Source organism: Microchirus variegatus, assembly GCF_963457635.1.
Source record: "Microchirus variegatus genome assembly, chromosome: 10".
Classification (NCBI taxonomy): Eukaryota; Metazoa; Chordata; class Actinopteri; order Pleuronectiformes; family Soleidae; genus Microchirus; species Microchirus variegatus.
In genome coordinates, this window is record NC_139811.1 from 27014973 (window position 1) to 27027943 (window position 12971).

Consider the following 12971-nt stretch of genomic DNA (forward strand, 5'->3'; position numbering starts at 1 on the left):
TGGCCGTGGAAAGCTCAGAGCCTTGAAGCTTATCATGAGATCAGGGCTTTTTCAAAAAGTGTTTCATGAGCTGGAACAGTCCTGGGAACAATCCATGGACCTATTCATGAAGCTACAAGCTTTCACATGCAAACTCTACACAGCATAGCATCCATGAAAACAGAGGACATCAACACAGCCCGCCACCAGCTTTTCTACACGCAGCATGGAGAGCTTGAATCTAGCCAGCTTCCACCATTCGAGGACTGCGTCTTCATGCATGCTATGCGTGCCAACTACCAGGCTGGCATCTGGAGAGCCAGTCGTCAGAAAAATCATCTGCAAGTCCCAAGCCCACTTGAGCACGGTTGGGCCAGAAATGACGATGGTCAGCTCAGTGTAGAATGGATGTGGGGATCTCCAGCCCGAGGCAGTGCTGCAACTGCTGTCCTGCAACTGCAGCCGTAGATGCAAACTCCCAGAATGTCAGTGGATTGAAATGTACAAACCTCTGAAAATTGCAGACATGACAATCAACCCAAAGAGGATGATCACAGATGCAGACCTGACTGACTCTGATACTGAGGACTGAATTGGACGTCTGATGTTTGTAGCAACCTGTGGAAATACTGTACTTGTAGTATGCTCCACATTATTTGCGACAGGAGCTCTTTAGTATAACATATTTTGTTCTTGTTATTGCCTGAAAAGTAAAACACTCTAAAACTGTCTGAGTCGAGTCGATCAAGTTTCCGCTCTACCGGTCCACCTATTCAACGCATGAAAACCACAACTACGCTACCTGTTTGCAATGGTTTTCACTAGAGATGTCTACCAAGTCAAGAAACAAACAAGAAAATTGCCAGAAATTGCCCAGCTGTTCGATTGTGGGAAGTGGCGCCAACTAGTGGTGCAAACAAATATTATCTGCCCAGTATTATTTGCCCACATTTTCGATTGCGATTGGTGGTTTTTGGATTGGAAAATACATAGAATTATACCTTATTAAACCGTTTTATTGAACACTAATGGTGATATTAAAGTGAAAAAAGTAGTTTAATACATGAAAAAATACAAATGGCACAGATGTTTCTAAAATGTGACAAATGAGACCTTGCCTGTACTTTGCTGTGGTTCACTTGAGTTCACTCCATCCTGAAATGGCTTTTCTTTTTTTTCAAACTTGAAATATTTTTTTTTTGTGTGCCATCTTCATTTACTCTTCACCAGTAATAAATTGTTCAAATAGACTTTGTGGTTGCAGAGTTATACTCATTTCATTATGAGTCTGCAATTTTTGAGCAGAGACCTAAAAAACAGGCCGAGGGCTTAAAGCAGGGGCGTCGAACTCCTTTTCACTGAGGGCCACATCAGCATAATGGTTACCCTCAAACGGCCAGATGTAACTGTCATACAGAATAAAATGTATTAATTATTAATTTATTCAAAATGTATTCATTATTCATTGGTTACATTTCGTTACATTTAATGTAACGAAATGTAATCAAATATAATGTAAAATAAAGGTAACTACTCTGAACAATTTGCTAATTACGTTTCTGTATTTATTACTTATTCAAGTTACAAATATGACGCTAATATGATTATAGATGTAACCTGGTCCACGATGGTGTTTCTTGACAAACTAACAGTTTTAAGAGTCTGTATCTTCAGCATGCAAAGCTTCAAAAACACACCCTCAGAAAAAGACTTTGAAGCACGGTCCATTTCTTCAGCCACAATAAAGTTAGCTTTCACTGCCACATTGTTTTTGGTGGCATTTCCGAACACATGCTGCTGCCATCACAGTCTCAATCTCAATTTCACTCGTCACGTGATACATATACAATGATACATTGCGATCTAGTGGCGGGATGCCATCACTTGCATTATAGGAAATGTAGTTTATGGTCAATGCACGCCTTAAAGCAGCATAGACCTATTTCAACACAGATTTTTAAGACCAATTAATCACTCGCTGGCCACATAAAATGACGTGGTGGGTCATGTGGCCCGCGGGCCTTGAGTTTGACACATGTGGCTTAACGGGTTAAGCAGAAAACTTAAACATTCAAACTAATGAATGAGTTGACAATTAATTTAGAAATGGATTAATAATCCATTTCTAAATGAATCGTTGCAGCCCTAGTTGAAACAATTCCTTCAAAACAGACTCTCACCCTCACCATCCATACTGACCTTGGTGTAACAATGGCTTTGGGTGGTGCCACAACTTCAGGTGTCAGTGGCTCATCATCCAGCGTCTGAGATGTACAGAGCATGTCATTGGCACTGCTGGTTCCCGCCAACTCTGTCTCTAGAGCTGTGGCAGCCTGACTCCCATCTGCCAGCTCCCCCTCAGCAGCACTGCTAACTTTGAGGTCAGGAAGGTCAGACGACGGAGTGTCTGGGTTTGTAGGTGTCTTAGTGGGGATGTCACCAGGCTGGGACAGAGCAGAGCTACAGAGAAGAGCAATAAATGTGGGGAATAAAGGAACAGCTACAACACAAGCTGCCATGTTGGAGTCACGCACTTATTTTTTGTCATATTTCACCTCTTAAAGTTCCAGAGTATAAAATATTCTGCAGAATTATTATGATTAGGCAGAAACTTAAGATACAATACTTAACCTCAATTGGTGTACAATCACTTGATTATATGAATTGCAATTCTTCTTTACCCCGTTTATATTTATATTAAGAGCTGGCTAAGCTTTAACCTCTTCTTCACGGATGCCTCCAGTACCGGGGGCAGCGTCACTTGCAGCAACAAAAGCATCATAAAACCATGTCAAACTTTAATAAACACAGACACCCTTACCCACAGAAAGGTCAAAAACTCAGCTAAAAGCTCATGTAAACCATTCTTATGTTCACCAAAAAGAGGGTCAGGGAAGAAGAGGTTAAAGAGGCCAGCATTTTGAACCACCATGTTTTAAATAGTGAGTTTTGATGCTAACCCAGAGGCTACATAGTTTCTTAGTGGTATGCAGCTTCAACAATAAATGTTGCTACTCACTGGACATTTAAACAAAAATTATTTTGATGGCAGTTTTCCTACACACAAGTAGGATCGCATCCATCCTTTTATACTATCTTACCTCATATGGTAATTTGGCTAGTCCTTATCCACCAGTTTTTCACCTGGTGCAGGTGTAATCTACCTATGATTTTTTTTTTTTTTTTATCGTAAAAGGTGCTTTATCCACCCTTGTCTTTTTGCTGTTGCTAATTGTTGAGAGTGTTTGGTTTGTTCACTATAGGATAACTTTTATTTTCTTTCCGTAGTCGTCCTGGCTTTATTCATTCTGCCTCTGTTTCTGTGACAGTTTACATTATAATGTCTTCGAATAAAGTTTTATTTAAAAAAGAAAGTGTGGACACCTTCTCTGGTTTTGGTGTATTTGCAGCACTTTTTAACATAATGTGATGTTGCACTGTCCTCTCATCACAATGGCAGCTGAGCTGCAGCATTGCTGAGTCTCATTACAGGTCAGTCTAACTTTTAAAGGTGCATTATACAATAAATCTAAAGCAACTGGCCATAAAATCCTCCTAATATGTCACAGAGACTCGGGAATAATGTTCATATAACAAACTGAACTCACCAACAACAACAGTACAGACAAAATATTTGCATAAAAAAAATTGCGGACCGCAAATCATGTTTATTTTTTGAAATCATGTTTTGGCATGTGGTGCCACCTGCCGAGCAACCACGGTTTGCCAGTTACGTCTGAGCTACAATGGTGGAGAAAACGAAACCTAAAAGACCTTGGTATTGTGAATTCGAGTGTAGTAACTGTTTTTGGCCATTCTAACATATGGCGCCTTTAAGTTTGTGCTTATATATTAGCATCATTGACGCGTCACAGTGGAGCAGAAATACTGTAACCCTGCGAGTCACAGAGCAGACAAAAGAGAGAGAAGGGAGGTGATATGCTGATCTGACACAGAACAGACATGAAAGTGATTTTTTGGGCCAAACCTAAAGCGTCCTCACCAGTCTTGTAACCAAACCTACGTCTGGATGTTCCTCCCCGCTCTCAGGAAAACTGGCAGAAAACGAGCCATGGCACAGCTACGTCAAACTGCCATAACATTGTTTTATACGTTTTAAGATAACATCTACTTTGAATAGGGTTCTTCCAAATGACTATAATATAGAATAACTAAGGTACCCAGCTGTTCTCAGGGGTCCTACAGATTTCAGATACTGTATCACAGCTTTTTACCTGATATACTATACTCCTGAGCCAACAGGATACATACCTGTACATGGACTCCCCCAGTGGCCGACTGGTATCAAAACAGTCAGGAAGGATGATGATATAATCCTCTGAAGAGGTGGAGGAGGAGCGGCTCCTTATCCCTTCTCGCTTCTCCTCTCCCTCCTTCTCTTTCCCCTTCTCCTCATCTGGCTCCCCCCCTCCCTCCTTCACCCTGGACTCCACACTGATGTTCTCCATGTGGGATTCTTCAACCTCATCTGTAAGGGGGATCCAGAAAATATAGACATTCACTGAGAATATGATGGATATGATAATTCCAATGAAAAAATAACTATTTGAGGTTTTAAATCAGAGATTTGTATACCTGCACTAGGAGTACACTGGATGTGGGGTAAATTTGGGGAAAGTCCAGTTATGCCGCTTTTGGACTACATGGTAAGGGCATGGCACTGTACAGCACGGGTCAACTCTACGTGGTTTGGTTGGTTTTCCATTACAATATACAGAAGTACCTCCTTGGGCAGGATCATCACAACATGGCTGCATAAAACTGCCATGACTTTGTTTTATACGCGACAAACACAAACAAGTGACTCGTGACTTTAGAATCAGTTAATTAAAAAGATTGGTCGAGTACTTCCGGCAAGACCGGAGCACAAACTCCGCCTGACACAGTCACTAAAATTAAATATTGCAGCAGGGGTTGTGATGTGGTTCGCCATGGCTTTCTCAACTCAACTCAATTTATAGAGCGCTTTAAGCATCCATAGCTGAGACAAAGTGCTGCAATACAAGAAATAAAACATGGCACATAAAAACATAGGAAACAAAATAAAAACAACAAGACAATCAAAAATATTAAAACAATAAAAATATATAACAATTGAAATGTTTAAACAATAAAAACAATAAAACACTAAAACAAGAGCAGAGTCTCATGCTGAGTTGAACGCAGAAGAATAAAAATGGTTTTTAAGATGAGTTTTAAATAATGGACAGTGAGGGGGCCTGTCTAATATGGAGCGGGAGGGCGTTCCCACTCCGTATTACGAGCAGGAGTGTAGGGATGGAGAAGCTCAGAGAGGTAAGGTGGGGCGAGACCATTTAAAGATTAAAAAATAAATAAAATAATCTTAAAATGGACTCTAAAATGCACAGGCAGCCAGTGAAGGGAGGCTAGAATGGGAGTTATATGCTCCCTCTTACGTGCTCCAGTTAAGAGGCGAGCAGCAGCGTTCTGGACCAACTGGAGACGTGAGAGGGAGGACTGGCTGACTCCAAGATACAGAACACTACAGTAATCCAGCTAAGATGTAACAAAAGTGTGGATTACTGTTTCAAAGTGTTTTTGTGAAAGAAAGGGCTTCACCTTTGCCAGCTGCCTGAGGTGAAAGAAGCTGGACTTTACTGTTGCACCAATTTGCCGGTCCAATTTATGTGACTGATGGCTTCAAATAGTGTGCCAAAGGGCCCAAGTCAGCAGGGGGGCGTTCACTAGAGCCGCTTGGGCCAAACACTATCAATTCTGTCTTCTTTTCATTAAATTTTAAAAAGTTCAGTGACATCCATGCTTTGATGTCTTCAAGACATAATAGAAGTGGATGTAAAAATGACATGAGATGCCATGTTTTCTCAAGATGGAGCCCAGGGGAAGCAGATACAGGGAAAAGGGCAGGGGCCCTAAGATTGAACCCTGTGGAACCCCATATGACAGCGGAGCAGAGCGGGACTCAGAGCCACCGAGGCGTACACACATAGATCTTCCTTCTAGATACGATCTTCACCAATTTAGGGTGCTACCACTAATGCCCACTAGGTGCTGCAAGCGTGACACTAAAATATTGTGGTCCACAGTGTCAAACGCTGCAGTTAGGTCCAGCAGGACAAGGATCACATAGTCTCCAGAGTCAACCGTCAGGAGGATGTCATTGAACACTCTTAGTAAAGCTGGCTCCGTACTGTGCCTTGTTTTAAAACCAGACTGGAAAACCTCCATGATATCATGCTCATCCAGGAACGACTGTAACTGAGCGTGGACAACTTTTTCCCTGGATCTTTGAAATAAAAGGCAGCTTGGAGATCTATAATTGGTCTATAATTGGCTAGCATACCACGATCAAGACCATTTTTCTTAAGCAGGAGTTACACCACCGCATGTGGTGGGACAACTTTGGGGGACAACACCAGAAGACAGACTGCTATTAAAAAGGGCCAGAACTAACTGCCCTATACAAGGGAATACCTCTTAAAAAAGTGAGGTGGGACAGTGTCACAGGGAGAGCCTGATAGTACAGCTGAACAAAGAACACTGTCGAAGGGGTCAGATGCAGGTGTGGCGATGAGAGCCCTTGCGGTAGCAACCTTATCAATGAAGAACTGCAGGAAGCTATTGCACATTTCAGGGGATTCCTCTGTCCACACAGGCTGAGGTGAGCCAAGAACAGACTCGATTGTTTTAAATAACACACATGGGATGCAGCTAGAATTTGATTCAAAAATGTTTGACAGGTGCTCTCTTCTGGTCTCGTTGACAGTGCTTTGGTAGCAGTGCCAGCAGTCTTTTAGGATTTACAGAGAAACCTGCAGCTTGTCCATTTTCCACCTGAGTTCAGCTTTGCGGCAATCCTGTCTGGCTGCGTGAGCTCTCGCATTGAACCAGGGCTCAGGTTTAGCTTTGGGCTGCACAGATTTAAATGGAGCCACAGAGTCCAGTATGGTTCGGCAGGAGGAGTGAAACCAAGAACTGAGCACCTCTGTGTTTGCGTCAGAGTGGCACTGGCGAAGCCAGAAAAAAAACATTGCGTGTGCACCAGCAAATACTGGGTGTGCCAAAATGATTTTCAACAGAGTGTTACACCTCCACAAACATTCAAAAGAATGTATCTCTCTCGAATACAACATTAACTAGAAGCACTCGGAGAGAGCAGACCTCCGCCAAGGAAGTTCAGTGTCTACAAAATACACCCTGCCGGCGCGTCTGGGTCAGACAGCCGGAGTTGTAACCAGTGATAGCGTCTGAAAATTTCAGCCAAATTCGTCCGCAACTTTATGAGTTATCCTGATAACAGACAGACAGACAGACAAGCAAACGCTGGCGAAAACATATACATACCTCCTGGCAGAGGTCAAAAAATATCCACATGTTGTGTGCGTTCTATCAGTAATAGTCAGCAGTAGTACACAGCAGGTCTAAACATGCACTCAAATAATTCAATAACAAAGTAATAGAAAAAGATACAGCGCATTGCGTGCCCAATGAGATGAACATTGCAATATAACACACTTGTGCGCATACTCATGCACTCTCATAGAGCCATAACTTATCCACATTACTCATGATCAACAAAGCCATTTAAGCTTCTGAACACAACTATTGGGCTTAGCAGCAGAGTAAAGGGCACAAAGATATTGCTGCTTACCTGTGCACACTGCAGCTCTCAATTTAAAAGGGCAAGACAACGTGGCTTGGCCTTCAATGTATTTCAGTCCAGTTTCTCCGCGAGCTCTTTTTCAAACATGAGCAGCGAGATGCTATTCAGTCTCTCTGTGAGCATTGTAGCTCTGCTGGTGGATTTAATCATGTTTACAACTGAAAACAGACGCTCCACAGAGCAACGTGTAGGTTACAGGTGTCGCAACGTATCTTCTGACGGCAATTTTTTGGGTGGCTCTGTGGGTGGCCCCGGCACACCCGTGGCTACGCCATTGCAGAGGGGACACAGAGCTGGTTGAAGGCAGCAAAGAACTGAACGGCAGTGACAGGGTTAAAAATCTGACGGTAGTGAGCAGGAGCGCCAGATTTAACTGTAGCACAGGAGACAGCAGCTTCAAACAGTACCGGCAAATGATCGGAAAACACGTCGTCACAGATTTCCATGTTTGACACAGACAGACCATGACAGAGGACGAGGTCTAGTGTGTGTCCATGTTCATGAGTGGGACCAGACACACACTGCTCTAAGTTAAAAGAGTCAATAAGGCTTTAAAAGTCCTTCACCGTTTATCAGGACAGCACACATGAATGTTAAAATCCCCTACAAAGAGGACGCGATCATACTTTGGCATAATTTCAGCCAGAAAAATGGAAAAGTCATTTAGTAAGTTTTTGTTGTATTTGGGCGGTCGGTAGATGATGGCACACAGCACCAGGTTGGAGCGACCCACCTCAAACACATTCGCTTCAAAGCTGGAAAAGGAAGACGAGACAGTGGCTGCCTACAATTAAAATCATTCAACAGTCGCCGTTCTTCCTCCATGAGTTAAAATAAGAACAGCCAGCAGAAGTTCGATCAGAGGGCTGCACTCACCGGCACCGATCCACATCTCTATCACATAGAGGAAATCCAGGCCACGGGAGTTGAAGAAATCCCTCAGGAACGTTTTGTTCACCAGTGATCTGGCAGGAGCCGGGGGCTTAGGTTCGGCTGATCGCGGAGACGGTGGCAGCGACTTCAGGAGCTGGAGGTTCACACCGCGCTGGGAAAGTCGCGGAGGGCAGGTGCGGCGGGGCCGGAGTCCCTCAAACAAGTCGATGACAGGTACAAGGCAGGCGTCGATGGGGTCCAGGAAACACCAAGGCACGGTGAAGGGATGAATTAGTCCATGTCCTGTCCGGGAAATGGACGACGATGATTGAGCCAGCCAGACTTTCAGCTTCACCAGCCGGCCGCCACATTTGCAGCGGCGGTGGGGACGCTTCAGCCTAGGAGGTGGAGCAGAGGCCCAGCACAGGTAAGTCGGGATCCCCGCAAGTAACGTAGGCACAGTTTTCTGCCCATAATGCTTAAATGCACATAATTCTCTGACATTTTGTCAAAGATCCAAAAGAGCCTGGCGATCGTACACCAGCAGAGACTCGATCTGATTAGTGCCAAAGGTTATAAACAACAGAAACATCAGCCATAGTAGGAGCAAAAGGCAGCCAGCAAAACACAGCGGTGCCATCTTGCATCTCTACAGTTCATTTCCATATATGTCACTGTAAAAAAAAAGTATTTTTCTTCTTATGATTATTAATATTAAAAAAAAAAAATACATACATGTGTCCAGCCATGCCAAAACCGGTCACAAGTCTACCGAGGGACATTTTGAGTTATTTACAGATTCTGAAAGTGTGATTTCTAAGCTTTCCAACAATGTCCAACACATGCAAAAGATAATATTTGAAGAAGATATGGCCATTTGAATGTAGGCACTCCTCAAACTGCTTTAGGGAGAATTTTAGCCTCAAACATTTACCCCTTCTGAGAGCCAAGAGACAGAATCATCACATTTACACAGCACAACCACCTCCTGGTCTAAGCTGTCAGTGAAACCACACTCTCTGAGCACAGATACTATTGTTGTGAGCTACACTGCTACACAGAACAATACATATACAAAACATGAAAAAACTGGACATAATATCCTCTTAAGATTTGAAATGAAATAACATAAAGCGGAACTAGACCGGAAGTTCCTATTAACGCTGTTTTTTTGGTGTGTATCTGCGTCATTACCTTGTTTATGAAGCCCTGACGGTTCGAAACAGTTCAGCCATTGCTGAGAACGCTGTGATTTATTGTAATCTCGGGGCTCAACGAGATCACTGAAAATCCCGTTATAGTTACGTAAACAGCGGTTCTCCTGAACAACCGATCGTCCTGCTCCGGGCACTAGTCTGGGCACATCCGGTTGCGTACATTGAACCGCAGAAGAAGAATAACGTCCGTTGTGGAGGTGTTTCACGAGCAACAGTGTCTTCTGACTCTGGATCTGACTCCGGTTTAAAGTCATAAAAGGGACTGCGGCGGGGAGTCGTGACGAAGCTATTTTTAAACACTGTTAAAACAATGTTTTGATAATGAGGAGCAGTGCATCCACCGTTCCAGAGGGGGGCGCTGCGCTTCTGAGAACGGATGTGCTGGATAGTACTGGCCAATCACAAGACTCTGTCTTCTGGGGGTGAAAGTTCAAATCTCGCAGCAGAAAAACACCGTCAGAAAAGAGGATTTCTATCGGCTCGTTTACAGCAACAAGGAGGTTTTTGACCATAAAAACAAGTTAATATATGTAAGTAGACCTCCATAACTAACATTTATGTGCAACAGTGATAATTGAGACGTGAAATAAAGTTTATATGATTTACAGAAAGTGTGCAAGAATTATTTAAACAAAATTGCATGTGCATACGTTTAGGCACCACAAAAGAAAACATTTGTGCATCCTTCTTTTGCAGAAATAACAGCCTCTAAACACTTCCTATAGCTTCCAATTAGAGTCTGGATTCTGGCAAGAGGTATTTTGGACCATTCTTCTTTACAAATCATCTCCAGTTCAGTCAGGTTTGATGGTTTTCCCCGGCACAACTTCAACTTTGTCACTGATTCCTGTACATTGTTCTCCAGAATCTGCTGATATTGCAAACTTTCTGTAAATCATATAAACTTTATTTCACTTCTAAAATATCACTGTGTTTGTCTCCTATATGATATATTCAACAAAAATTTCTTATCCAAACAACCAATGATTTATCAAGGAAAATCATGAACATTTACAGGGGTGCCCAAACTTTTGGATACCACTGTATTTCCATCATCTGCTTTTGTTGTTTCATGAAAACAAAATATACTATATATACTTAAAGGGACACTGTGTAGTATTTATGGGTTTATATAACCCAAAATCCACTTTTTTATAATAGTATGTGATCCTGCATTGTCTAGTGGATGTATAATAGTTTTTGTTTCATTTTCGTAGTGGTTCAAAAAGTCATGTAAAATAACATGGTCGCGGGCCGCTGTTGCATTGCCACTGTTAGCAGCGAGACGCCATGTTTCTACCGGAGCCTGTAAGGATAAACGCGAGAGAACAAATCAAGCGTCGCTTTACTTGTAGCGGAAGTCCCGCCTCCACTCTCTCCGCCTCGTCTGCTACGGCCGCGGTAGCTCGCCCTCTCCCTCGCCTCACGAACCTCATCTGCTGACACGGAAGAAGACAACCAGGACGACATTTGACCGGCTGCGAATGCCGTAGCGCTCAGGGAAGGGAGGGGGTGAGCAGAGGAGCAGTTCTTTGTTGTAAATTTCAGCCTCTCCTCTAGATGTCACTATAAACTACTTACTTCACCTTTAAGAGAGAAGGATCAAAGATAGACACATATTTTTAATATCAAATCAAACACTAATGAAATACATTGAAGTGTCTCTGTGGTGTAGTGTGGATGGATCAGTCTGTTACTGAATGAGCTGATGTCCTAACTCTGAACTTGTTGCTAAATCATTAGCATCACAGTCAATACTTCATACACAAAGCTGTGTCATTCACACATGATTCAAGCACATCAGCTTAACATCACATGTTTGTGCTGAAGCTAGTGAATAACAATAACAAGAAAAACCCGTCCCTATATGTGACTGAACACTAAGGTAATGTAGATGAAAACTCACCCACACGCTTAATAACTGCTGGAAAGTTCCACACTCTCTCTCCCCCTCCCCTCCCTCTCTCTCTATGTGCGTGCATATTAATTAGCCATGTGTATTCTCCGTGACCTTCAGCTGATTGGCCGAAAAAACAACAAAAGCTCTGGAATGCGAGATCGCCACAACCAAACTAGGAATGGTTCACAGCGACACAACCTTCAAATACAACATTTACACAATACTGTGATTTGAAGCATGTAGTGGCTTCTTACAAACTTCAAGTTGAACAATTTTGAAAAACACGATAATCCCTCATTTTGAAAAAAAGTTTTACTCATTTTGCGCTGGGCCTACTTGCGCACCCTTTGTCCGTGTCAGAATTAAAGCTACTTTGTTTATTGATGACAACTGCATCATTTTTATGGTGTACATCTAACTTGTATAGTATATTAATGTAACAAAATCAGTAAAATAAATTGGTAAAAAATAACTTTTTTTAGCATCATATTCAAGGTTACAAAATAAATAAACAAGGAGTCAAATCTTAAAGCATGTCTAACAATATGCAAACAAAAAATAAATATATATATATATATATATATATATAGCTTAGCCTTCAGGCTTGCACCACTCTGAATCTCTGACCGGCAAATAATGGAACTTACTGCTTGTCCTTTCCTTGTTTTTACTGCATGTCCAGGTACAATTTAGCACCATAGAAAAAAAACTGTGTAATTTGCAGGTCCGTTATTTATTCGCCCACTAATTCCTCACGGCGATTTGTGTGTTTACACAACTCACGCTGTCTGCTTCACTGTGACACTGGAGGCAGCGAGGCTCTCGCTGAAGCGAGCGCAGTGCATTCTTGGCCAAGAAGGCACTTTCTTCAAATATTATTTCACATTTCTACTCCATTGATGACCAATTTTTAATAGACATTCATCTTCCCAGCGGTGAAATATCTCTTTAACGCTCTACAGGCTTTCGGCAGTGCTCTCACTAAATACGCCAGACTTCTCTGTTAAATATTGAGATTTTAGAAATTGCTTTGCTAAATGTTAGAGATTAACACATGACTAGGATTTGTACGTTTTTTTAACTGAACTACAGTTCGGCACTGTCCTGCAGTTTGTCAACGTCACACATGGTATCGGCTCAGCTTGCTTGGAACCTCGCATGAGCAGGTACTAAAAAAATACCAGGTATCAGGTACTAGTGGCATGGAAATGTGGGGAAAAAAATGTGCCAAGCCACGCCGGGACTTGGTAGTGGAAGAGCCATAAGATCCAAACTGGGGGCGATTTTGAGCAGGACTATTTTTGAAAAAAAATAAAATAAAATAATAATAATAACAATA

General features: G+C 42.4%; 1 protein-coding gene across 1 annotated transcript in view; it reads right to left on the minus strand.

Moving 5' to 3' along the window:
• nbr1b (NBR1 autophagy cargo receptor b) overlaps nucleotides 1–12971 on the minus strand; it is a gene marked incomplete at its 3' end in the record, with an annotated part of 63628 nt that overhangs the window by 5470 nt on the left and 45187 nt on the right. Inside the window, exons 17-18 of the mRNA XM_083897078.1 lie at nucleotides 4252–4468; nucleotides 2179–2439 (exon numbers count right to left, since the gene is read on the minus strand). Coding sequence (XP_083753204.1) covers nucleotides 2179–2439; nucleotides 4252–4468 — 478 coding nt within the window. The remainder of the gene's footprint in view (nucleotides 1–2178; nucleotides 2440–4251; nucleotides 4469–12971) is intronic.